Source organism: Trichechus manatus, unplaced genomic scaffold, assembly GCF_000243295.1.
Source record: "Trichechus manatus latirostris isolate Lorelei unplaced genomic scaffold, TriManLat1.0 scaffold00097, whole genome shotgun sequence".
Lineage (NCBI taxonomy): Eukaryota > Metazoa > Chordata > Mammalia > Sirenia > Trichechidae > Trichechus > Trichechus manatus.
Window position 1 is genome coordinate 1,943,504 of NW_004444033.1, and position 26,617 is coordinate 1,970,120.

At 41.0% G+C, this 26,617-nt stretch overlaps 1 protein-coding gene across 1 annotated transcript in view; it reads right to left on the reverse strand.

Moving 5' to 3' along the window:
* The window catches only part of GRM8 (glutamate metabotropic receptor 8), an 813,379-nt gene that overhangs the window by 609,911 nt on the left and 176,851 nt on the right, over positions 1-26,617 (reverse strand). Inside the window, exon 3 of the mRNA XM_023737146.1 lies at positions 4,309-4,525. Coding sequence (XP_023592914.1) covers positions 4,309-4,525 — 217 coding nt within the window. The remainder of the gene's footprint in view (positions 1-4,308; positions 4,526-26,617) is intronic.

The following is a 26,617-nucleotide window of genomic DNA, read 5'->3' on the forward strand; positions in this document are numbered from 1 at the left end:
AACTACACTATAACATAAACAACCCTGCAACAACAGTATTAACAAACAATAATTTATGAATGGATACATAGGTAGATAGGTATGCGAAAGAGGCGTGGGAGGGTGTAAGGGAGCACACCTACCTGCATACAGGTTTGGTTGTGGATACTTCCACATACATAATTGTAGGTGCTGCATGTATATTAATACAGAGAATAGAGCACACAAGGGGCACAGTCACAGAAACTTCTTAAACATAGCCAAACACCTCACGGGACAAAGTTCCTAGGCTCAAAGGCAAAAGACTGCAGACTTGGGGGACTTCGACGTCAACTGGCACAACATAGTGCATAAAGACAATGTTCTGCATCCTACTTTGGTGAGTAGTGTCTGGGGTCTTAAAAGCTTGCAAGCAGCCATCTAAGATACAACTATAGGTCTCTTCGTGTCTGGAGCAAAGGAGAGTGAAAAAAACCAAAGACTCAAGGAAGAAATTAGTTCAAAGGACCAATGGGCCACATGAACCACAGCTTACACAACCCCAAGACCAGAAGAACTAGATGGTTTTCAGCTACCACTACCAACTGCTCTGAGTGGGATCACAACAGAGGGTCCTGGATAGAGTGGGAGAAAAATGTAGAACCAAAAATTAAATTCACAAAAAAGACCAGGCTTACTTGTCTGACAGAGACAGCAAAAACCCCCAAAACTATGGTCCTAAGACACCCTTCTGACCTGGAATTGAAGCCATTCCCAGAGACCACCTTTCAGTCAAACAACAGTCAGGCGCATAAACTTAAACAATAATACCCAAGAGGAATGTGTTCCTTGGAGAAATCAATTATACAAGATCAAAAGGACAACATTTGTCCAAAATCAAATATGAGAAGGCAGGAAGGGGCAGAAAATACAGATGAAATGAAATGGAGAACCCAGGGCATAAATAGGGAGAGTGCCGATACATTGTGGGGAATGCAACCAAAGTCACGGAACACTTTACGTTTGAACTATCGAATGGGAAACTAATTTGCTCTGTAAATTTTCACCTAAAGGACAATTAAAAAAGAAGAAAACCTATGGATTACAACAGAATATTGTCCAATATAGTGCTGGAAGATGAGCCCCCTAGGTTGGAAGACACTCAAAATATACAATGCAGCAACAACAGACTTGAGCATATCAACAATCGTGAAGATGGCGAAAGAATGAGCAATGTTTCATTCTGTTGTACATGGGGTCACCATGAATTGGAGCCAACTCGATGGCAACTAATAACAACATCAGGCCAAAACTATTGAATGGCCTCTCAGTTGGTCTCTCCATCTTCCATTTCTCGGTAGCGCAATCCCAAATGAGACTCATCCCTCCCCAGCAGCCTTCTCCACTGTCTAGAAAATGAAACATAAAAGGATCACTCTATGAGCTGAAATACTCAGCTGTGTCTATGCCAAGCCTTCCAACTTTGTCTCCCATATCTAGCTACAAATAAACTATGCCCCAGCCAAATTGTGCTGTTTGTTAATTTCCAAGTGTGTTTTTTGTCTTCTCCAGTAAAACGCCTATAGTTTGTAAATGCCTTAGGTTGAGACTATAAGACTTAGCATATCATGGGACTATTTGTCTTTATTTTATCAAGTATCTCTGGCCCCTTTCTCCCTCAGAAGGATCTTGACTAGAGAAGAATCATCCCCAAAGTCTGTGTTCACGGTGGTCACCATTCACTCCTAACCCATTCACTCATAAACTCCACTCTCCCAGATTCACAGAGGACATTTCTCTGAGTCTCAGATTTGTTAAAATGAAAAATGTTCTAATCAAACCATATAAGCAATTTATCCCTAAACAGGTTTTCCCTTTACTATCATTCCATTATGATCCGTCTGAATTAATCAGAGACAAGACACAGGGAGCCTCAATTTACACTAAAACTTCTTAGCAATCAATGTTGCTAAAGAGAGAAATTTCGAACATCGTACAAGACAATTTATAAGAGGTGGGAAAATATAATAATTTCATTAATTGGCAGACACTCCAAAAGAATGAATTTATACATCTCCTTCTCAGTCAAGATACGAAGATTTTTTAAAAAACATACTTCTACCACAGTGACAGAGATGTCACCAGTGTTGTAATAGCTGCAAATGTTACAGAACTAATGAATTTTCATTAGTGTCATCAGATAATTTCAGCATGGGTTAAGTTGCTACCATTTGCCATTCCCATGAATATCATTGTCTTGTAAAAGTTTTAATTTTCAGCTATTTTTGTTCTAGACACAATCTTTGTCATTAAAATGAGGGAGGATTTTGATATTTAATATATTCCATGGCATACTCCAGTGTGGTACTAATTTGGCCTTTTCAGTATTCTGTATATTAATTGACAATCCATCCCTCCTCCACTCCCCCAGATTAGTGAGAACTGAAATAGAATGGACAGCCAATCAAGTTACAGAATACTCAAGGAACACCACAGAAGAAACGTGTTGCCCTAATCAGGAGGTACACAAGGCACTCAAATTATTTTCTCCCATACTAATGATGAAGAAAGAACAGGAATAATAAATGACACCATCTGAATCCTTTTATGTGAAAGTGATATCAAAGTATGGTGAGGCTCCCTAAAAAGTGAAAATGAAGATTTCTTATTTTAGTCACAAGAAGAAAATTGCAATCTCTCTAGACTTTTAGAACAATGCTTTTTTTTTTTTTTTTTTTCAGATTTGGCAAATTATGTCCTGTACTGAAACCTTCATAGTATCTATCTCATGCACACAAGTGTACCCTAAAGTTGAAGAATGTGCAAAGCCACTGCAGAAAACTTACCATTTCAATATGTACTCTGTTTCCTACTCTTGTTGAATTATCACTCCGGTGAGAACAGATAACAGCCGCTTAAATAATGCATTAACCCTGTATCCAGAAGCCATTGTTGTCATTTGAGTGGGCATTTCCTCTGAGGATAAACTAGGGAATTTTATCCAAAGATAATATAATTCGTCGTAATCTAAAGTTCAATTTTTATAGCTACAGCAATATACTTTAAAATTCCAGAGAGTAAAGATGATGGCTGCATTGACACAGCAGGTGTGAACAGTTATCCAATTACACCAATTAAAACTGTTCAACAAGACCAGGTCTCTTCTACATTTTCTGCAACAGCATATCACTAAAAACAAATGTTAGACATACTAAATATTGATTTAGTACATATTAATTTATTATTTCTAAGCCCTATCATGTACCCTAATAGAAGAATGACCCCAGGCATCTGCAAGTCTTTCAAGTAAAACTCTTTATTTCAATGACTCTAGACTCTTTGTCCTTGGTAATTCTGGTTAAGCCCAGATCACCCCTATGATCTTTTCCTGAGATGAAGCTTTAAATCATCAACATAAATTATCAACATAACGTCTTCTTTCAAGTTCAAGTGCAAAATGGCCAATTTTCCACAAAATATTGCTATTACTTTTATAGAAAAAATTTATAAATATCATTCAGTAATTCTCAATATGAACAATAGTATTTGTTAAGTAACAATAATATGCCTCTTTTTGTCCACAAAGATATATTGTTGACTAATTAGCAATAAGATTGTACTGTATGTTGGGGTTTTGTTGTTGTTCTTCTCCCCCCACCCCACCTCCGTCCCAAATAGTGGAATGGATTACAATCTTATGGCTAAACACAGACATTGGTGAAATGCCTACAGAGATTTGGATAAACACCTTGAAAAAGCCCAGCACGGAGCTCAAAACTTGTTGTTCTAATTGAGTTTTTTTAATCCTGCCCTTCATCCCACTGTAAGCTTCAGAGTTCACGGGGAGAATAAAATGCTAAAAGTCAAAAATGACAAGAAGAATATCGCTTAAGTATAGCCTTGGGGGCTACTTCAGTATTGTTTTAAGATGATGACTAGTCTTAATCCCTCTAGTGTTGGATGTTAAATTCAACTGCTTTTTTTTTTTTTTTTTAATTTAACGACTTGCTAATGTAAACTCCCATCTCAAACAATCAAATAGTATGTCATTTATTCAAATTCACAGTGGCTCTAATGTGCCGGCAACTCCCTCATCAAACCACAACTTTAAAAAATGTTCACCAGAGTCAGGAGCTCTGTTTCCTAAATTAGCACCAAAGTGTCACCTTGCAGACCTACGAACAACAAAATCATTTATAATAAAGCGGGCTTCCCTCTAGAGTGGACAGCCGAGGGCAGACAGCTCTCAGAGATCAGATTGTCCCACACAGGTCAGAGAAAGCTTGAAGATGCTCAGACTTGAGCAACCTGTCACCTCCACATACAATGATCTGATAAACAGATGCTTACCAATCTCCCTGGAGATCTGGGTGAAGGCCTCCACGCCGCTCTCTCCGTAGTTCCCCTCGGAAGCCAGCGTTGACACGTAATTCCACCCCAGCGCCGTCACAATGTCCACCATGGCTTGCGCTTGGTAGGAGTCAGGTGGGACCACCCGAGAGAAAAAGTCATACCTGGTGTTATCACTTAGCTCTGGGGCTGTGGATGCATAGCTGATTTGAGGTATCTGCAAAGCAAATGACAGGTCATTTCAACCCATGAGGAAGCTTGTAGAAGATGGATTGTTACAAGAGGCTACACAGCCAAAGCTGTACCAGAAACCATACATCCCTGCCTGAAGCCAAGATACGTTTTTGTGACCACGAGTCTAATTAGGAAGTATTTTATAAAGGTCTGCGTGTGCTCTTTCTTTCAAAGCACAATATTCTAAGCACAGAGAAGATTTAGTTTTGCTTCAGATTCCATTGGTTCTGAAGCCAAAGCAAACCATTTGTGTGTTTTGTTGTTGCTTTTTTATTCTGTACATGGTAAGTTCTGATGCAAAAAAAAAATGAGGCAGAAATGAAGGTTTAGTAGATACGTGTATCAGAAAAGTTCACCTCTGAAATTGTCTATGGCCTTAGGACATAAAGGCTACACAGTGACTAATCAGGAATTTAGTATGAGTTTTTTTTTTTACACTCAATACCATTTTAGTCATAAGATTATATTTTTGGTAAGATAATTTAAATATATAGTTGTGCAGGTCTATTCACTGCTTATTGATACACTCATCGAATATCCCAAAAAGATTTCAAAATAGCCAACACATATTCTCTAATAAAAATGTTTTTTACGAAGCTCTCCAAAATAAAATCACAAAAAAGGAATCCAAACCATCGCTCCTCTAGGAAAAAAAGACTATATTCTTACATAAATAGGGTGAATTGTGAGAAGATTTTCAAAACTAGGATTCCTGTGTTTTCCTAGATAAATTTGAGCTGAGCAAGAAATTAACTACATGCTACAAATACCAAAAACAAGCAACAACAACCAGTAGCATTCACTCATCTATCCAAGAGAGGGCTCTCACTATGCCAGTGAAAAGCACTGTGATAGAAGAACACACGGATGTGAAAGAAGTCCAGTATAAGGGCATCCAGGCTAGCCTGCAGTACAGAAGATGCAGGGAGTCTGGAGAAGAAGGTAGGGAAGGACATTTTAGCCACAGGGAACTACATGTCCCAAGGCATCGAGTCAAGAAGGGGCATGGTGAACTCCAGGAATTTCAGAGTTTCACATGGCAGAATGTAGGCTACCAAGGGGGGAATATCAGGAAATGAAACTGCAAAGGTGAACAGAAGCCCAAATGTGAAGGGCCAGTCAGGTATGACAAGGAGTGTGGATTTTATCCCAAAGGCCTTAAGGAAGCATGAAATGACTATAACCAAGGGAGTGGCATGTGGTCAGATTTTTGTTTTTAGAAAGATCACATTGGTGGAGAGCCAAACCAAAACCAAACCCACTGCTGCTGAGTCATTTCCAACTCATAGCAACCCTATAGGACAGAGTAGAACCATAGGGTTTCCAAGGAGCACCTGGTAGATTTGAACTGCCAACCTTTTGGTTAGCAGCAGAATGCCTAAGCAGTGGCCCTCACATTTCAGCGTGCACCTTGGTAGTCCCATTCCCAAAGATTCTGGTTCTGTATGTCTAGAGGTCCAGGAATCTGCATTTTAATATGCCTCCAGTGGACCACATACTATGCCTTAAGATGCACTGAATTAAGGGAAGCCAGATAAGATGCAGCAAAACCAGCTACAAAACTATTAAAGGAACCTAAGTAAGAAAGTATAAGAACTGAACTAAGGCATTGGCAGAGGGATAAAAGGAAGGGATAGAAACTAAAAGTATCTAAAAGACAGGTATAGGTGTAAGTGACAGGAAGAAAGGTGGAATGACTCAGTTTTGTGGCTTTTGCAACTGGATAGGTGGTATTGCTATTTACCAAGACAGGTGGAGGAAGAGAAGAGATTTTCAGGGCAAAAAGGATGAGTCTAACTTTTGATTTGCTTGTTTTGATGTTTCTGTGTGGTGAATGAAAGCAACTAAAAAGTAGGCAATGAGATTTGGGAAATGGAATTTAAGAGAGTCTTTTGAGACTGGAAATAAAGATTGGGGGAAATGGAAATGATGGAAATCGTAGTTAAAAACATGGAAGGGCACGTGGTCACCCAAGGGAAGCATGAAGAGTGAGAGGAGAGGGGCAATTTGGGAGAGTGCACCCCATCACTCCTCATCTGCTGTCACGCTGCAGTGTGGGTGGAAGCTCAGAGGTCAACATGGCTCCAAGATGCCCAAAATGGGTGGCTCGGTTGAAGATGCAAGTTTGGTTCGTACATAAAACAATGCCCTGGCTCTTCAGCTTGTGTCAGTGCTCGGATGTCAAAGAGATTCCATCTTTCCATATGGGGCCGCACACCCTGGGATCCAGCAGTCACCCACCACCCCCGGGCCAGATGATTGCCGATCCGCAGGAAGGTTTTGGTTCCACCCTTGGCATCTTTGAAAATCCCTCCACATCTGGATAACCTTCCCTGGGTCTAGAGAGTCCACTCCATCCAGTGAAGTGGCCCTCAACTTCCCAAGTTAAAAAGCCCGTCACCCAGGCAACAGACATAGAACCAAGTGCCTGGAGCTCTCCAAAGTGCTGCAACTGTTACCAACCAGAACATTCACTCTGTCACACGAGCAACTGCTTCTGGGAAACCGTGTCTACCTCCACTGGCTATAACAATGATTACTCAGTCAAGCCTGATTAATCCCAAATTCTTCCTGGTCCTGTTCTCCTACTGGAGATGGTGTTAACTTATTAATATTGTGGGACCATGAAAGCCAATCTGACCTGCCTCCTTCCTGGCCCTCTGCTTTCTTTGCCAAATGCACTGGCCCTATCTGGACAGATGCTTCCCTTAATTAGACTCTGTGCCCTTGTAGTACATGACCACTCAGCAAGGACACTCCTCCAAATCTCAAACCACACATCCAACCTTGGCCTTGCTCACTTTTTCTTGCTTGCTTCTAAAGGACCTGGGAAAGAGACAAGGGACGACTCAGTGAGAACTACCCTTTCCTAGGGAAAACGTTCTCCAAGATCAAGAGCTCGTCCATTTCTATGTTCTAATGAAAGCGATTCAGCATCCTGACCTTCACTTTAGAAGGAGTGTGTGTGTGTATGTGTGTATGTGGGGCGGGAGGGAATAGAGAGGCATCCTATAGCAAGTTCTGTAGCACTATACCATTTCCTTGTCCTGTCTGAATACATAATAATCCTCCCACTTCCTTAGCTACTCAGAGTCCAACAGTAAAATACCTTATGCAACCCCCACCCTGCCTATAATAATTATCCACCCCTTTCTAAAAATGAACACAAAGTGTGAAAAACTCAGTGTTTGAAACCAAAACTCATTATCTCAAATTACTACTTCCAGTCAGTCACTTTCAGGGCTGTTTAATTAGCAGTCAGCATCACATTTAGGATTAATTAAACAGGTGTAAAGGGTATATAAAATAAAAGTGCAGCTTGAAGATGGTTGTTTGAATAATTAGGTAATGGACTTTCTCCCCAAAGTCTTAAATAGTTTTATCTTTCCAGATCAATGTGCAGGAAAGCAATGTGAAAGTACATGCTTCTATTTTCACTTGTTCAATTTTTGACTTGCTTCAGTCTACACTAATACACACCGAAGTATACTGATAGTATGTCAGGACAGCTTTCCAAGTTGTCATGAGGTCACATCTCACTTTTATTTTATTGTGGTAGACCACTAAGCATTGGCTCACTATCCATTTTAATTTCTGCACCAGCATCCCCAATATTTCCACTGTTCTCAAATCAAACCCCTACTGGTAATTGAAGAGGGAGTTTTTTTAAAAAACCCAGAATGCTTATTTTTCTTTTTCCTACACCAAAGCCAAGGAGCCCTGGTAGTGCTAGCAGTTATGCGCTTGACTGCTAACCAAAAGGTCGATGCTTCAGACCGACCCAGCGGCTCTGTGGGAGACAGACCTGGCGATTTACTTCCGTCAAGATTACAGCCAAAAAAATCCTATGGGGCAGTTCTACTCTGTCTCATGGGGTTGCTGTGAGTTGAAATCGACTCAACAGCACCCAACAACATCACCAAAGCCACCTTAACTTCCCCTCAACCCTGGAGGTTTCATCCACCAGAAACAACAACAAAAAGAGGGAAGGAAGATGGAGAGAAGGGGAGAGGTAAGTGAGAGAAAAAAGAAGGAAAATGTACTGAGAAAAGAAGCAGCTTGGGGAAGCATCCTGCATCAGTTCCCACATCCTTTCCCACATCCAAGTAGTAATCTCTTTTATAAGCTTCTGTTAATGCCACTTGCCCATTTAAAGAATAAAATCCAAGCTCTTCCATGTGGCTCACAAAGACCACCAGAATCCAGCCCCAGCCTCCATTCCTACCTCCTGTCTTCTCTTCCTCACAGACACCCCACACTCCGCAGGTGTCTGCACCCTTGCCGATGTTGCTCCCTGTCTGCTCTGCTCCACCTGGTGCTCTTCTGCACAAATTCACTAACCAGCTCAACATTCACCTCCTCCTGGGGAAGCTGGCACTAACTCTATCAAGCAGAGTGTCTTTTGCTACTCCTAGCTCCCATAGCCCCATCATCTGACCTGAAAATTATGAGCGTCTGCTGACTTATGAGCCTGTCAGGGGCAAGGTCTGTGTTTCATTTACTGGTATCGCCAGCACCCGATGGTGCAAGTGCTCAATGAGCGTTTTGGAAGTAATTAATTAAATTGTGGCAAAAATTCTGAGACAGCCTCTTCATACCCTGGAATCCACCGAAAATATTGTGCAGGCTGTTCTTCATTGGTCCCTCTTGGTCCTTCTCTATCCTAGGGGACTGCTCCCTATGAACCACATCACCCAGGCTCCCTTGCCTCCAGCTTCCAGTTGAGTTTGGCCAATGGGAGGCACCAGTAGCAGATGGCAGGGCAGGACTATGCATTCCTCCAGCAACTCCCCCACTTACTTGGTGTCTGTCTACCTAAGACCTCACCCACGGCTAAAACTCGTCAGGTTCTACTGACCACTCCCTCCCCTTGTCCCTTAAGACCTTCTCACTGTTGCCAGCTCCTGACTGCTTCACAAAACAAAGCAAACAAACAGTTGCCTTCAAGTCCATTCTAATTCATGACAAACCCATGCGTTGCAGAGCAGAACTGTGCTCCATAGGGTTTTCAAGGCTGTGATCTTTCAGAACCAGATTACCAGGCTTTTCTTCCAAGGTGCCTCTGGGTGAGTTCAAACCACAAAACTCTCAGTTAGTAGTTGAGCACTTAACTGTTTGTGCCACCTAAGGACTCCTTCCAACTGTTGCTAGCTCCTGAGTGCTTCACCACCCCATATTATTTCCCTTAACTATGCTCACACCTTATAAGTAGTCCTTTTGTTAACCTCTCTCCCACTACCTTTGAGTGTGCCAGAAGCCTGAGTAATGCACCCATTATAACAGGTCTCTGTAAAGGGACAATCCACGGCTGTGCTTCCCCACCCTAGCCCTGCCCTAATCTCTTAGTCTTCTCCACCCACTTTTCCTTCTAGCCTTCTCTACCACTATCCTTACATGGCTTTTTCCTTTCCTCTCTTTCAGTTCCTTAAGGTATTAAATCTCATCCTCTAAAAACACCTGTCATTTTTCTTGTCTTCATTTCTCGTTTTCTTTTTGCTGAGGTTTCATAAGAATATGATGTGTAGTTAAAATAAGGCCATATTTCCATTGCCCAAATAAAGCATATTTGAGACAATTAATTGCACAATTCAGGATATTCATCATCACACCCTCCATAAAAAATCGTTTTGGCTTCCATTTTCCTGAAAATTGTTTTGGTTAGAAAAAATCCGTTCTCCTCCCACTGCATTCTCATGTCAGCCTGCAGAAAAGGAGATTCTTATCTCTTACTCCACCCCTTTTGAGGAGTTCCAGAGCAAATATTTCCTGTCTAGATTTCCACACCTTACTTACTGAACCAGGGGTCAGAGTTCTACATTTATTGGGCAAGAATGGCTAACAGGCTCTCCCCTTATTCTCTGACCTGCCCACACTCATCCTGGGCTTCTTTTCTCTGTATGGTAAGGAGACCAGGCAGGGCCTCCCTTCTGGGGGAGAAAGCCCACCATCCTTCTCTTCCTGTTCCACTGGCCACCAGGTGTATGAGAGACACCTGAAGTGTCTGCCACTGGTTGACGACTTAGAGTCTTCTGTGTATAGACCCAAGGTTGAGATCTGATGTGGAAGGTTCCATTTTGGCCTCAGGTCCAAGCTGTATTTTCTCCAGTCCAGTTCTTAACAGACAGCCATGTGTCTGGGGAGTTACTTGGTGCTCATCCAGCTGTTAATAAAAATAATTACTTGATCTACGTTTAGCTAGTTATTCTGCGAATCTTGGACTTCCAAACTCTAAGAGTAGAGGTTTGCAGACAGAAGACAACTTAAGCCCTGGGTCAAACACATCTTCATCTTCAATTCCTGCCAAACAAGGTTTTTGTTCTTTTCATCTCTGCAAACAACCTCGTCCATTGATTGTGGAGGAGGTTGATGGGGTAGGTTCTTCATGCTGTTCAATAGCATCATTGGTTTTCTCCAGGGGAAGATCAGCTTGAAGCTATGCTCATCCCTCAGGGGGTCGTGCTTGTCTGAGCACTTCTTCAGTGATGCTGGCCTTAGCAACAGTGGCCATCGCTACAAGAGCTTCCTGTCACCTGGCCCTGGGATGGATTTGTTGTTGCTGCAGAATCGGGACCAAAAGAGCATAATGATTACAGCCATTAACCTTGTCTTTTCAGACTTGACTGCTCTCTGGTATAAAAACTACTAGTTGCTTGTGTCGAGATGTAAGCATATAATCAGAAATCAGATATAAAGGAAATTGGAGCTAGAAGTCAAAGCCCACCACTGACCCTCCTTCCCCTACAGCCTTGAGCTTTCCTGCTCCTCTCAGCTCCATGAAAATGGAATGAAGAGAGGGAAAAGGAGGAGGAAATGAAGAGTCAAATAGTGAAATAATAAAGAAGAACGGTGACTATCCTGAGTTTGTTTCCAAAAACATGAAGAAGTACTAACCACTTGCAGTTGAGTAAATTCCAACTCATGGTGATCCCATGTGTGTCAGAGCAGAACTGTGCTCCACAGGGTTTTCAATGATTGCGTTTTCTGAAGTAGATTGCCAGGCCTTTTTTCTGAGGAGCCTCTGGGTGGATCTGAACTGACAACCTTTCAGTTAGCAGCTGAGTGCTTAACCATTTGCACCACCCAGGAACTCAACGAAGTACTATTCCATTCCAAATTAAGACCTGATCAGAACAATCCTGCCCACTTAGTGGATAGTTATTAAGCTTCCTATTTGCACAACTTAATGTCAAATGTGAAATTCTGTACTTGTCTTCCCTCTCGGTTAAGTTCCCACGGTAGATTCAAAGGAGGGCGTGAGCTTTTGGGTTTTTGATGCATGGTGGGACGTAGCAAAAGAAAAGGAGAGGAAGCCTATTGAAACAGGAAATTATAGAAGCCATGGAGAAAGAGAAAGAGATTTCATTGCACCGTTCACTGTACTGTATTTTTATCCTTCTCCCATACATCAGCTCACTGAAACTAAGCAAAACTCTATACACTCACCCACACCGAAAGAGTCTGTGGTTAGTTAGCATAGATGAGTACAACACAACTTTAGTAGGTTTAAGGTCATGAGTTTAATTCCATTATGGGCCAGGATGCAGACCGTTCCCCTTACCCCTAGCAGAAACTTGCTCCTCACAAATGCACAGCACAGTTAACAAAGTCAACCAGAGAGGGGAGAGTCAAGGTCAACCCATGCCCAGTACTGGATAAATAATTCAGAGGGTTTGCTACTGATGGTGAATCTGAAATTTCAGTGGCAAACATGAAGAAGACCAAGTTATAGAAGGCACATTTTCTTCAACACATAGACTGTATTTCTGTATATTTGCATGCCTGAAATTATAAATATATATTGTACTTACAAAGTCATTTCTTGGTTTTAGATGACCCATTTGGATATTTTATTGAATTGCAAAAGTGTACATGTTCTCATCACTTTTCCAAGGTTATTATATGAGGGAGGGAAGCAACAGGAAGCAAATGGCAGACTAAAATTAGGGTAACTCAAGCAGAGTTAATTAAGGGACTATGTTCAAGAGGAGCCCTGGTGGTGCAGTGGTTAAGAGCTACAGCTGCTAACCAAAAGGTTGGCGGTTCGAATCTACCAGCTGCTCCTTGGAAACCCTGTGAGGCAGTTCTACTCTGTCCTATAAGGTCACTATGAGTTGGAATTGACTCGATAACAATGGATTTGGTTTGGTATTTTTTTTGTTGTTCAAGACATGGGTGGCGTATAGGGACTAGCAGTGGAGAGTAGTAATCTAGTAATCCAGTAGGAGTCAGAAGGGGGCAGTTGCCATGCTGGACCTGAAGGGTCTGGGGAATGGGTAGTTATGGAAACGAGAAGGAAATGGTCATGATACCTTAAGAAAAGGAATAACCTTCCTGGAGGGACACAGCCAGTTCCTGACAACCCCACAGGGAGAGAGTCAACAAAATAATACCCTGGCCTGTCCTCCCTCCCTGACTCCTGCTGGGTCTCCCTGTGACTGAACGCAACTGGAAGCCAGAGGACAAGGGGACCTGTTGGTGTTGACTGCACAGAGGACCCCTTCCCCAACACACCAGGTAGAGGGCAGAAGGCAGAAGAGAGGAGAAGCGCCTGGAGCAAGCCGACCATCTGGCCCAGCTATCATTAATCATTGATCATTAGTAACTTTGAGCAAATTTATGGATGGCTATGCAGAATGCTCCTTAGAAGCAAGGATAGTGTGCCTTTGACTCACTTACTTTGGACTCAAGAGAGACCAATCACTAGAAAAGGACATCATGGTTGGTAGAGGGTCAGTGAAAATTAGGGGAACCCTCAATGAACCACAGCAATGGATTCAAACATACCAATGATCGTGAAGACGGCACAGGATCAGGCAATATTTCACTCTATTATATATAAGGTCACCATAAGTTAGAGCCAATTGACAGCAACTAACAATGACAACAACAAAATGCAGATGTTCAGTTTTTTACTATGTTGCTGCTGTTGTTGTTGTTAGATGCCGTCAAGTCAATTTCAACTCAGCAACCTCGTATGACAGAGTAGAACCGCCCCACACAGGGTCTTCTTGGCTGTAATCTTTATGGACTACAGCTAGATCTTTCTCCCACAGACCCGCTTGGAGGGTTTGAACTGCCAACCTTCCACTTAGCAGCTGAGCACTTAACTGTTGCACCACCAGGGCTCCTTTTACTATATTGCTTACATTAAAACTGATGCTTTCAAATACTTTTGGCAGATCATCTACACTAAAACATTTTGGTTTAGAGTATTGAAAAATTCCAATCCTAAAGCCAGGCCAGTTAAGTCAGAATTTCTTTTGGAAAACAAAATAACTAATGTCCTATTTAAAACAGAAATGTGATGATTTTAATCAAATTGGTAATGACATTTGACTTCTAACCTATTTATTTAAAATGAAAGATAAGCAAACCATGAACATGAAAGAATTTACACGAAAACAACCATAATTATAGTCTATAAGATTAATAAACCTTTTTTTTTTTTTTACATCTGCTAATTACATTTTACAATGAGAAAGCACAACAGCTCCTAAGGGAAAGAGTTGTTATACTCAATCAAGTCACTAGTAGTGTGGGAATTTTTAAGTCTAACTACCCTGCACTATTTACCCAAAAGCTCTAATAGCAAGTTGAATTTAAAACCTTGGGTCTGAAACCTTCATTTTTTACGGAATGCATTTTAATATTCCAACTAGTTTTACTGTCGCTCTAGTTTATGGCTTCTCTTGATTTTCAATTTTTTCTTACAAAAAAAAAACTGTACTTTTTTTCTATTTCTACATATTTCAGTACTGTGTGATTTCTAGAAAATTATAACCAGTGCATTTGCAATATTGCATAGAAATTGAAAGATTAATTGAATACACACACTTTTTCTGATTAGTGGTTAAATTAAATTAAATTTTGTTTTAATGATTACCTTTTGATTAATTCATTCAACAAATTTCGCTCCCACTATGTGCCACTATGAGTCGGAGTTGACTCAACAACGGGTTTGGTTTTTTGGTTTGGGTTGATGTGTCATTATGAAGATGGCACAAAACCAGGCAATGTTTTGTTATGTTGTACATAAGGTTGTCATGAGTTGGAGCCAACTCCACGGCAACTAACAACAACAACGTGTATGTACCAGACACAGTGGCAAGCCCTGGGCATAGGGAGTAAAAAGCTGATGATACTCCCACCATCATGAGCATATGGTCAAATGGAAAAGACAGACATTAAATAAACAATCATCCAAATAAACATTGAACAGCAATTGCAGTGAGTGCTGTGAAAGAGCAGTACAGGCTGCTAAGAGGAACAGGGTAAGTCACCTGGTTCAGGGGGACAGCGCAGGCTTCCCTGAGGAAGTGACATTAAGCTGACACATGAGAAATGAGGGAGAAAAGGGAAGGGACACAGGACACCAGTCACAGATGGCCTCCCACTTCCGACCTCCTCCAGATGTGGAAACCACTCAATTTGCAGAAGTGAAGAGGAGGGGCGGTTGATTGACAGGTGCTTAATTTTAGAAAAATTTTCACGGGCTAAATATCAGTAAACCAATGACCACAATTCCCCATGCTTTTTACAAGCACTATTTTCAAGGAGTATATACATAATGGAGGGAAAAAGTGAAGTTGTCAATGATTTCATTACAATCAATGCCCATGGAAGCAGCAGTCAAGAAGTCAAACAGTGTATTGCATTGGGCAAATCTATGACAAAAGACCTCTTTAAAATTTTAAAAAAGCTAAGATGTCACTTTGATGACTAAGGTGCACCTGACCCATGTCATAGTCTTTTCAATTGCCTCACATGCATGAGAAAGCTGTACAGTGAAAATGGAAGACAGAAGAAGAACTGATGCATTCAAATTATGGGGTTGGCGAAGAATATCGAATGTACCATGGACTGTCAGATGAATGAACAAATCAGTCTTAGAAGAAATACAACCAGAGTGCTCCTTAGATGCCAGAATAGCAAGACTTCAGCTTTCTTACTTTGGACACGTTCTCAGGAAAGATCAATCACTAGAAAAGGACATCATGGTTGGTAAAGTAGAGCATCAGCGAAAATGAGAAAAACTCTCAATGAGATGGATTTACTCACTAGCTACAACAATGGGCTCAAACCTACCAACAATTATGAATGTGGCGCAGGACCAGGCAATGTTTTGTTCTGTTGTATATAAGGTCACCCTGAGTCGAAGCCAAGTTGAGAGCAACTAAACAACAACATATGCATAATCTGGGTTCTCATACACTAGAGCTATTTAAGAAAATAAAACATGCTGTTATCAGCAGGAACCAGAATCACGTTCTCACAGAGCTCTCTGAGTCCTGACCTTGGAAGGGTCAGGAACGAACGGACAGATGGAGGGAGAAAGGATGAATGAATGCAACAGAAACTAGGTCCATAGAAGAGAAGCAACTTTAAGGCCAGTGCCCAGGAAAAATAAATAAATATATACTTATATTGCTTACAAACTCTAATATTTGTTTCCTTGGGAAAGTAAAAAGTGATTGAAAAGATAGAGGGAAACGTTCTTCATTTTTACTCAGGCAGTAAGGCTTTGGTAGGATTTCCAAAGACATGAGAAGCAGGTTAGAACTAACCCCAGAGGATAATCTGGCATCTTTTTTTGGCTTACAAGATAATATACATTCTCTGCACCTCTCCAGAGGAGGATAGAGAAATAAATGGATCTGTCTACCTCTAAAAACTCTGTTCGGTGACCTTGCATCCCAGGGAGACAAGGAGAATGTCATTTCCTGATTTCATTATTTCTAACTACTACTGCGAGGATTCCGCCACATTCCGGAGTAAAAAACGCTTCTTTGCTACCTTCTAAACAAAGGTTTAAAACATGTTGGGATTTTGAAATGAAATCTATCTCTAAGTGTTCTTTTAACAAAAGGAAGGGCAAACTGTGGGGTGAGTTTCTTAGAACAGTGAACATTTTTTGTAAAGTGTTTCTCTTACCTACATACCAAAAAAAAAGAAGATCAATTACGATTTGTTGTAATAGAAAAACCAAAATGACGCCGTGGCACTTTCTTAGCATCATTTGCTAAATCACTTAAAAATTTAACTCTCCCACCTACTCATTCCCATCACTGCTGACTTCAAGCTATCACCTAGCATTTAATTTTCCTCTTCCGCTGATTTCCTTGCTGTGCAATCACCTCAATCACCTCTGTGGTTCGATTTTTCCCCCAAGCATGTCAGCACTCGAACATTAAAAAATAAAAAGTTAGTAATTATAACCAACGAATGGAAGTCAATAAACTTTAAGCTGGCAAATAATCCACTTAGACTGGCATTTTGCCACTCACTAATACATGACTGGAATCCTGCGAAGAAGGAAGAATGTTGATAAGGACATTTGTCTGTGCAAATTGTTTCCCAGTTGACAATTTCTTGGATTTTCAGTGATGACCCACATTCACTGACACTTTGGCCTTCAATTCATTATTTACCTTCCAACTGGGATTCGGGTTCTGATTCTCAGCACCAAAACCATTGGAAATTTTTATATCCTAAAATTTTTATATTCCTTTTAGCTGTTTTAACTGGTGAACTCAGTACATTAGAACAGGGAACACGTAAGGTTACAGGTCTTAATTAGAGCTCCATTTACACAGGGAAAAAAAAATCCATCTCCAAAGACCATGGAGCTGATTTCCTAAATGCCCATCTAGGGTAATAGCAAAAGTGGAGGAAAGAAGCTAAATGACTCAGAATCCATGATCCCACTACATTCTGGAGAATGCTCCAAGGATATGCTTCTCTGACAAGCATCATTTTAGCACCTAAAGGGCAGCTCATTAAGTTTCCTCTAAGTGTATTTACTAGGTCTTTCTGCCCACCTCCTCCCCATGCACAATCTCCTTCCGAGGAGACTATCTTACCACTCTGGTGTCAGATCCAATCTGTACACTTTTCTCACAAAATGGGGTGTGTGTGTGTGTGTGTGTGTGTATAGTTGGTTGGTTGGTTTTGCCAACATTTATTTAACATGTTGTATTGAACACCAACTGTGTGGCCCTATATGCATTTTATGGATGAGAAAACTTTGATCTGGCAAAGTTAAGCCACTTGCCCAAGGCGCATAAATTGTTACTGGCAGAGTTGTATTCAAACCCAGGGAGCCTGACTCTAGAGTCATCTCTTAGACGTCTCCACCTTCCACTAGTTCAAGTCCACTTTAGATCCCTCTTTCACTCTACAGCAGTTCTGCCTTCCATGAGCGCTCCAGATCCTAACGATACAGCGATAGTTCCCTGTTCCCACTGCTGCTGGTCACATGCATGACTCCCTTGGGATCACAGGTTCATGGCTCACCTAGAGCTTGGACCCCACCAGCCATCGCCAATGTATTCATTCATTCATGCTGTCGTGTGTATCAATAGTTTTTGTTTGTTTGTTTATTTTTTTGCTGAGTGTCTTAGTCTCTTAGGGCTGCTATAACAAAATCCTTTAAACTGGTTGGCTTATGTTGTTGCTGTTGGGTGCTGTCGAGTTTATTCCAACTCATAGCGACCCTACCTACAACAGAACAAAATACTGCCTGGTCCTGCGCCACACTTACAATCGTTGTTATGCTTGAGCCCACTGTTGCAGCCACTATGTCCATCCATCTCGTTGACGGTCTTCCTCTCTTTCGCTGACCTTCCACTTTACCAAGCATGACGTCCTTCTCCAGGGACCGATCCCTCCTGATAACATGTCCAAAGTATGTGAGACGAAGTCTTGCCATCCTTGCTTCTAAGGAGCACTCTGGCTGTACTTCTTCCAAGACAGATTTGTTCATTTAGTAGACCAAACTCAGGGAAATGGCGGGCCATGATCTCTCCAAAAGCTCCAGGAAAAGAAGCTTTTTTGTCTGAGCTTCTGGTAGCCCCAGGCATTCTTTACCTTGCCGTTGCAGCACAAACGGCCCTTTTCCCTCTGTCTGTCTCTCTGTTCTTTTTTTTCCTTCTGTCTCTCTCTCTTTTGTTTTTTGGTTTGGTCTCTCTGTGTCTCTTTCATGAAAACACCACTCAGGCTGGTTTAGGACCCACCTACTCTGGTATGGCCTCAGGTTAACTGATAACATCTTCGAAGACCCTATTTCCAAACAAAGTCATGGTGAAGCCATAGGCCAGTGAATACATCATATCCAGTGTTGGGACAGTAAAAGGTTTATTATTTATTTGAAAATAACAGATGAGTGTTTTAAAAATGAAACTCTGACAAGGCTGCATGACTGAGTATCAAGTATAAGATACAATGTACTTTCTCATGAATACATTTCTCATAGCATTCATCTATAGTAGGATAATTCAGTGAAATATAATTTCTGTCTGATTCTTGTGGCTTTAGGAGATACCTGAAATAATTTTTTCTTTCCTTTCTGTCCCCTGTACAAGCAATCAAGCTTGTGTGTCCTGGACAATGATCAGACCTTTTTTTCAGGAGTCTAGGCCTCCAGAAAGGTCCCTGGGTGATACAAAGTCCAGGTTTGTGCTCAACTGCTAATCTAAAGGTTGGTGGTTTGGGAAGAGGCTGCATAGGCCCGGCTCACTATTATTACTCCCCATTGCTAACCCCTGCATTGTCTCATGATCTTGTTTTTCCTTTCTGTTCCAGTCTCTATAAAAAGTTTAAGACAAACAGTGTTCCTCCTTGGAGGGTGGAAAACAAGTGATAATGATCTAGGAGTGAAAAACCGAACAAAGCACCCATCTTGGGACAAGAAAACCAGGACGTTGCCAGATAATCCCCAAGAAAAGATTAACTTATCTGGGATGTCACCACCTCAAGGGGGAACTAACACAAACTTCTAAGACCCATAATCCTGTCCCTATAAAGCCTTCAGCCAATCTCCAGGGGGAGAGACGGGTTTTTGGAGGAATCTATTCCCCTCTGTTTCCTATATATTGATATATAATAAAACTCTTGCTGCTTACCTCACCCCTGTCTCAGAATTGGCTATTGTGGCAGGCGGCTCCAATCCGCATTATTGCGGTAACAGTTTGAACCCACCCAGTGGAAGCACAGAAGAAAAGACCTGGTGATCTGCTTCTCTAAGATGACAGCCAAGAGAACCCTATGGAGCAGTTCTACTCTGTAATGCATAAGGTCACCATGAGTCAGAATCGACTCAATGGCAACTAACAACAGGCCTACAGAGGCTGTGGAGCTGAGTTAGCTAGAGGAGAGGGATTTGAATTATCTACAATTATCTAGAGGAGGAGGTTTGAGAAGGAGGAAATGGAATGGAGGAAGGGAATGATGCTTCACCAGGACTGGTGAATGATGGAGAGCTTGTTCCCCTACAGGGCCTGGCCAGTATCTGGACTCTGAGTGAGTTCTCGTGAAGCCTGGGCACTGTGCCTCAAAACCTGGCACCTCATCAAAGAAGCTGCTTTCCTGTGCTTGGCATGGGAGGAATGGAGTCACCTCCTTTTAATAGGTCACGAGAGCTACAGTGGGTATTCTCTGTGGTGAACATCTCTGTAGCCTTGGAAACTGAAGGGTAGTCCCCCAAATATGACTGTGATTGAAATTCTTGATACCTTGTGAACGTGGCTCTGTGCCAGAGTTATTTGACGTAGAGGAAAGAAGTTTCTTGTACCTTAGTTTGAAGAGCAAACTCATTCCTTACGCTGACTCCCTATCAGAGGGCAGGCTTGAGAGCTGAGACTCTGGGATACACATTTATTTTTTAGCAGGTTCTAGGAAAGTGCTTTGTACATAGTGGATGATCCATATATGTTGTTGACTAACACCCTACCAGTCACAGCAAGCCCTGGCTGCTTACCAAAAGATCAGCAGTTCAAATCCACCAGCTGCTCCTATGGGGCAGTTCTACTCTGTCCTATAGGGTCACTATGAGTTAGAATTGACTCACCGGCAACAGGTTTGTTTTTTGTTTGTTTTTTTTAGTCACAGTAAAAAGGAGCCTAGTGGCACAATGGTTAAGCACTCAGCAGGTAACCAAAAGGTTGGTATTTCAAACCCACCAGCCACTCCCTGGGAGAAAAGACCTAGTGATCACCTCCTGTAAAGATTACAGCCTAGGAAACCCTATGGGGAAGTTCTACTCTGTCATACAGAGTCACTATGAGTTGAAATTGACTTGACAGCACACAACAACAGTCTCAATGAGACCACTCTGGATTCCTAACTCAATATCTGCAGTCTACCCAGTAAAACTGCTTCTCAAAGGCTTCCCACAGTTTTGCTGCTTAATGAAAATATACTTTACTTTTTTTTTTTTTTAATGAAGAGCTAACTCCTTTTTCATAGACCACAACTTAGAAATATGAAGACATTTATTGGCTTTCTAATTCTCTCTAATTTTCTAAATAATCTAAATATGTTAAATGTCTTCATAATGGTTTGCCAAAAACTATATGTGAATATCATTGGGTCCCCGATTTTAAAAAGGCAAAAAACAAAACAAAAAAGCTTTCCATCTTTCTGGGTTTCTTTAATGCTACTTCAACCTCAAATTTATCAAACTTACACTTCATTTTTTTAAGTGTTGTAAAAATGCAGTACACCTCACTTTTTTAATGCCCTTTAGTTTTTAAGTTCTAAGGAATACAATTTGAGAAGATTTGAAGCAGCTCAAAATGGCATGTAAGAATATAATCCACCTTAAAGTAGGACCAAAAATACTGAAAATGTTGACTCTTTTTCTTTTGTAAACAAACAGACGGTGGAACAACAGGGTGGACTATAAGGCGGCTAAGCAAATGCAGGAGGAAAATCACTTCTAGGAGAGTTGGAAATGGAAATACTGAAAGATGGGAAAACATATTTTCAATAATTACAAAGGAGACTATTTTCAGGAGAGGGGCCAAGAAGAGGGAAAGGTGGGTTAAATACTGAATGAGAAATAAGTCTTGAAAACGAAGAGTAGAGGAGGAGTGGAGGCAGAAGTAGGCTTGAGTCAGGAGTGAACCTAAGGAATAGGGAAAGAAGACTGAAGAGAGGAGAGAGCTGAGTAGGGGCCTTTAGCAGGGGATGGAATAGGCAAAGAGGCCACTCTTTCCCTCCAGCCTTCCATCCTTGCTAGGGGCTACCACTGACCTAATCACTTGGCAGGCATCTTTCTGGACTCCTATAGACTTGTCTTGGGATGGTCTCATTCCATCCATACTACAGTTTCTGGGGTCACTGAGCCCCTTCACAACTGATCATCATCAAATATGTCTGTGCCTACACAACCCTAATCACATTACTGTGTCCATGGTTTCTGATTAAACATTACCAGATTTTCATCAAAAATTCTTCAGATTTATGTCAATACAGGTCAAATATTTCTCAAACATTCTGTGGAATATATCTTTTTCTTCTCCATAAGAAATAGAAGCCATCACTTAAGCACATCTATCAATTTCTCATCATCAAACTGACAAATGTGACTTCCTGGGCACCCTTTCTCTCCTGCTTCCTTCTGTTGCAAAAAGAAATACTGCTTTTGCTATAGAAGGTCAAGGTCCTGCTCATGCTCTGAAGTGTTCGTGCAGCCTCTGTTCGCTCAACACTATCGATGAACCCCCTCTCCCGTATCACTAACTTCTTGTGCTCAGCTGGGTCCTTCCGTCTGGTGTTTCAACATATTCAAGCCTCTCCTCTCTTAAAACAAAACCATTAAAAAAAGAAAGAAAATAAACCAATACTCAAACCCTCATCCACCTTCAGCTCCCAAGCTATCTTTTGTCTCCTCTTTACAATCAAATTTTAAAATTGTTATCTAAACTTACCTCTCCACTGTCTTACCTCCCACTCTATCCTCAGCACTGAACCTTGCTTCTGCCCCAGTGCTCTAGTGAAACTGAAGCTTTTCATGCCATAAAATCAGTGGCCAATTTTCTGTCCTCATCTCACTTGAATCAGCAGCATTCAAATCTTGACTACTCCTTCCCTGGTTTCTGCAGCCACGCTATCCTGGTTTTCTCCTACCTTTCTGGAGGCTCCTTCTTCGTCACCTCCTCTAGTTCATCTTCCTGTCTGAAATTTAAAGTGAAGTTCCTTGAGGCTTGACCCTTGGCCCAATTCTCTTCTCGTTCTCTCTTTCTCACCGATGACAATATCCAACCATGCCTATGGCTTTAATTACCATCATTATAACTTCAACTCCCAAATATGTCTTCAGCCCATACTTCTTCTAAACCACAGATCTAACACCAACTGTCTAATGAATACCTCCACTTAGAAATTTCAAAGCTACTCAAACTCAACATGATCAAAACTGAGTGCACAGGCTTGTGTTTCTGGGCATGATGGAGTATCTGGGAACAGATGTAATGACCCTTCTTTTCAAAGCAGATCAGCAGGCCTCTCTTCCATGGTACCTCCAGGAGGGTTCGAACTGCCAACCTTTCAGTTTGTAGTCAAGCGCTTAACTCTCTGCACCACCTAGAGACTCCACAAAGAATTTTTATCAGTAATAAGGTAAATAGCCCAAATTTTTAAATGGGCACAAGATTTGAACAGAAATTCAGAAAAGAAGATGGCCAGTAAGCACATAGAAAGATGCTCAACCATATTACTCTTTAAGGAAATGAAAATCAAAACCACAATGAGATACCACTAAATACCTGCTAGAATGACTAAAGTTAGAGACTGACAATACTAACTGAGAACAAGGACATGGAGCAACTGGAAGTCTCATCTATTGCTGGTGGGAATACAAAATGATACAACCACCTTTGACTATAATTTGGTAGCTTCTTATGCTTGTTTGTATATATGTTTGTTTACAAGAGTTAAATATGCACATACCATACAACCCAGCAATTCTACCCCTAAATATGTTTGCAAAAGAAACATAAAAACATATTTCCAAACAACGACTGGTACTCAACTGTATATCGTATTCATGATAGCTAAAAATTGAAAGTGACCTTAATGTGTATCAACAGGTGAAGGACAAACTACTCAGCTATAAAAAGAAACAAGCTATTGATAAACACAATATGAATGGATCTAAAACTATTATACTGATCAAAAGAAGCCAGTCCCAAAAGACAGTATATAATATGATTCAATGAATTCAAATTTCAATATTGAAATTTTAGAAGAAGCAAATCTAATCACTGGTGAGAAAGCACCTCAGGGATTGCTTAGGGCCAGAGCAACATGAGGGGGTGGAAGATAGGGGTGGGGCTGCAAAGGTCACAAGGAAACTTTTTAGATGACAGAAAGTTTTATAACTTGATTGTAGTGATGGTTACATAAGTGTACACATATGTATTTTAATATATGTAAATTATTCTTTACTAAAGCTGATTTTCAAAAATCAATGCCTGGTCTCCCCTCCCACCCCAGTCCACATCCTTCAAAACCAAGTCCTTCTCAATTTCTTTGAAACCTTTGGAGGCATATGCTTTCCCACTTCCATCTTCTTCAACTCTCATATTCATACAATCACCAGGTTCTGAGATGTTTTTAGACCTCTTGGACAGAGATATCTGTTTACGTCCAAAATGCCTCTGAATCGTGATGTATTTGATCTCCACGAGCACCTCTCTAGTCCTATGCCCCATCATATCTCGCTCACCGGGACCTTTTGCATTATCACAGCATGCATTCTTATGTCCCTCCAATGTATTTCTCACATCCCAGCCAAACGCATATATGATTATGGCGGCCTTCTGCAGTCCTTACAATGGTCTTGTGTGCCCTGGCCCCTACCTGGTTCCTAACCTCATTTCATTCATCCTCTAGTCTCCCCACGCCAGCCACAGTGGCCTTTTTATACTTCGTCAAAGACGCTGTGCTCCTTCTCTGTTCAAGGCTAAAGTATCTCCTGCTGGAATTAAGTTTCAGAAGAAACTTAAATGATCCTACCCACCATATTCACCACTGTATCCCCAGAATCTAGTATTAAAAGTCTCAATAAACATGAAAGAATGAACGAATGACTAAATGAATACAGCCTACAACAGAGAACAAAGTAAAGCCAAGTGAACCCACAGAAACAATAAAACAAAGTGTCGATGACCTTCCTTGAGAGTAAGTAGATTCTTTAATCACTGACATTTTGTTTCTATAATGAGTCCAGAGGGATCCAGAGCTCAGAGTAGAATAAACAAGCCTATAAAAGGTGAATGTCATTTTATATTAAAGGACTTATCTATTTTAATTTCTATGCTTTAAAATCTACAAGAGGTGGGCTCATTACCTGCGATGGGACAATCTGTATCAAGAAGAATAACTAAAATAAATATAAATATATTGTTGTTAGGTGCCATCCAATCAGTTCTGACTCATAGCAACCCCATGTACAATACAACAAAACACTGCCCAGTTCTGCACCATCCTCACTACTGTTGCTATGTTTGAGCTCATTGTTGCAGCCACTGTGTCAATCCATCTCACTGAGGGTCTTCCACTTTTTTGATGACCTTCTGTTTTATCAAGCATGTTGTCCTTCTGCAGGGGCTGGTCTCTCCTGATAACATGTCCAATGTAGATGAGATGAACTCTTGCCATACTCACTTCTAAGGAGCATTCTGGCTGTACTTCTTCCAAGACAGATTTGTTTGTTCTTCTGGCAGTCCATGGTGTATTTAACATTCTTCACCAACAACATAATTCAAAGGCGTCAATTCTTCTTCGGTCTTCCTTAATTCATTGTCCAGCTTTCGCATTCCTATGAGGCAATTGAAAATACCATGACTTGAGTTAAGCACACCTTAGACCTCAAAGTGACATCTTTGCTTTTTAACACTTTAAAGAGGTCTTATGCAGCAGATTTGCCCAATGCAGTAAGTCGTTTGATTTCTTGACTGTTGCTTCCATAGGTATTGATTGTGGATTCAAGTAAAATGAAGTCCTTGACAACGTCAATCTTTTCTCCGTTTATCATGACGTTGCTTACTGGTCCTGTTGTGAGGATTTTTGTTTTCCTTATGTTGAGGTGTAATCCATACTGAAGGCCGTAGTCTTTGATCTTCATCAATAAACGCTTCAAGTTCTCTTCGCTTTCAGAAAGCAAGGTTGTGTCATCTGCGTATCGCAGGTTGTTAGTGGGTCTTCCTCCAACCCTGATGCTGCATTATTCTTCATATAGTCCTACTTCCCAGATTATTTTCTCAGCATACAGATTGAATACGTAGGTGAAAGGATACAACCCTGACCCACACCTTTCCTTATTTTAAACCACGCAGTATCCTCTTGTTCTGTTCGAAAGACTGCCTCTTTGTCTATGTACAGGTTCCGTAAGAGCACAGTTAAGTGGTCTGGAATTCAATTAAGTGTTCTGGAATTCCCACTCTTTGCAATGTTATCCATAATTTGTTGTGATCCACATAGTTGATTGCCTTTGCATAGTCAATAAAACACAGATAACCATCTTTCGGGTATTCTCTGCTTTCAGCTAAAATCCATCTTACATCAGTAATGATATCCCTTATTCCATGTCCTCTTCTGAATCCATCTTGAATTTCTGGCAGTTCTCTGTCAATGTACTTCTGCAATTGCTTTTGAACTATCTTCAGCAAAATTTTACTTGTGTGTGATATTAATGATATTGTTCAATAATTCCTGCATTCTGTTGGATCATTTTTCTTTGGAATGGGCACAAATATGGATCTCTTCCAGTCAGTGGGCCAGGTAGCTGTCTTCCAAATTTCTTGGCATAAATGAATGAGTGCTTCCAACATCACATCTGTTTGTTAAAATATCTCAGTTGGTATTCTGTCAATTCCTGGGGTGCTGTGTTTCATCAATGTCTTCAGCGCAGCTTGGACTTCTTCCTTCAGTACCATTGGTTTTTGATTATACACTACCTCCTCAAATGGTTGAATGTTGACCAGTTCTTTTTAGTATAGTGACTCTGTGTATTCCATCCATCTTCTTTGGATGCTTCCTGTGTCTTTCAGTATTTTGCCCACAGAATCCTTCAATATTGCAACTCAAGGCTTGGATTTTTTTCTTCGGTTTTTTTACCTTGAGAAATGCCAAGCCTGTTCTTCCCTTTTGGTTTTCTAACTCCAGGTCTTTGCACATTTCATAAAAATACTTTACTTTGTCTTCTCGAGCCACCCTTTGATCTTCTGTTCAGCTCTTTTTATTTCATCATTTCTTCCATTTGTTTTAGCTACTCTACATTCAAGGGCAAGTT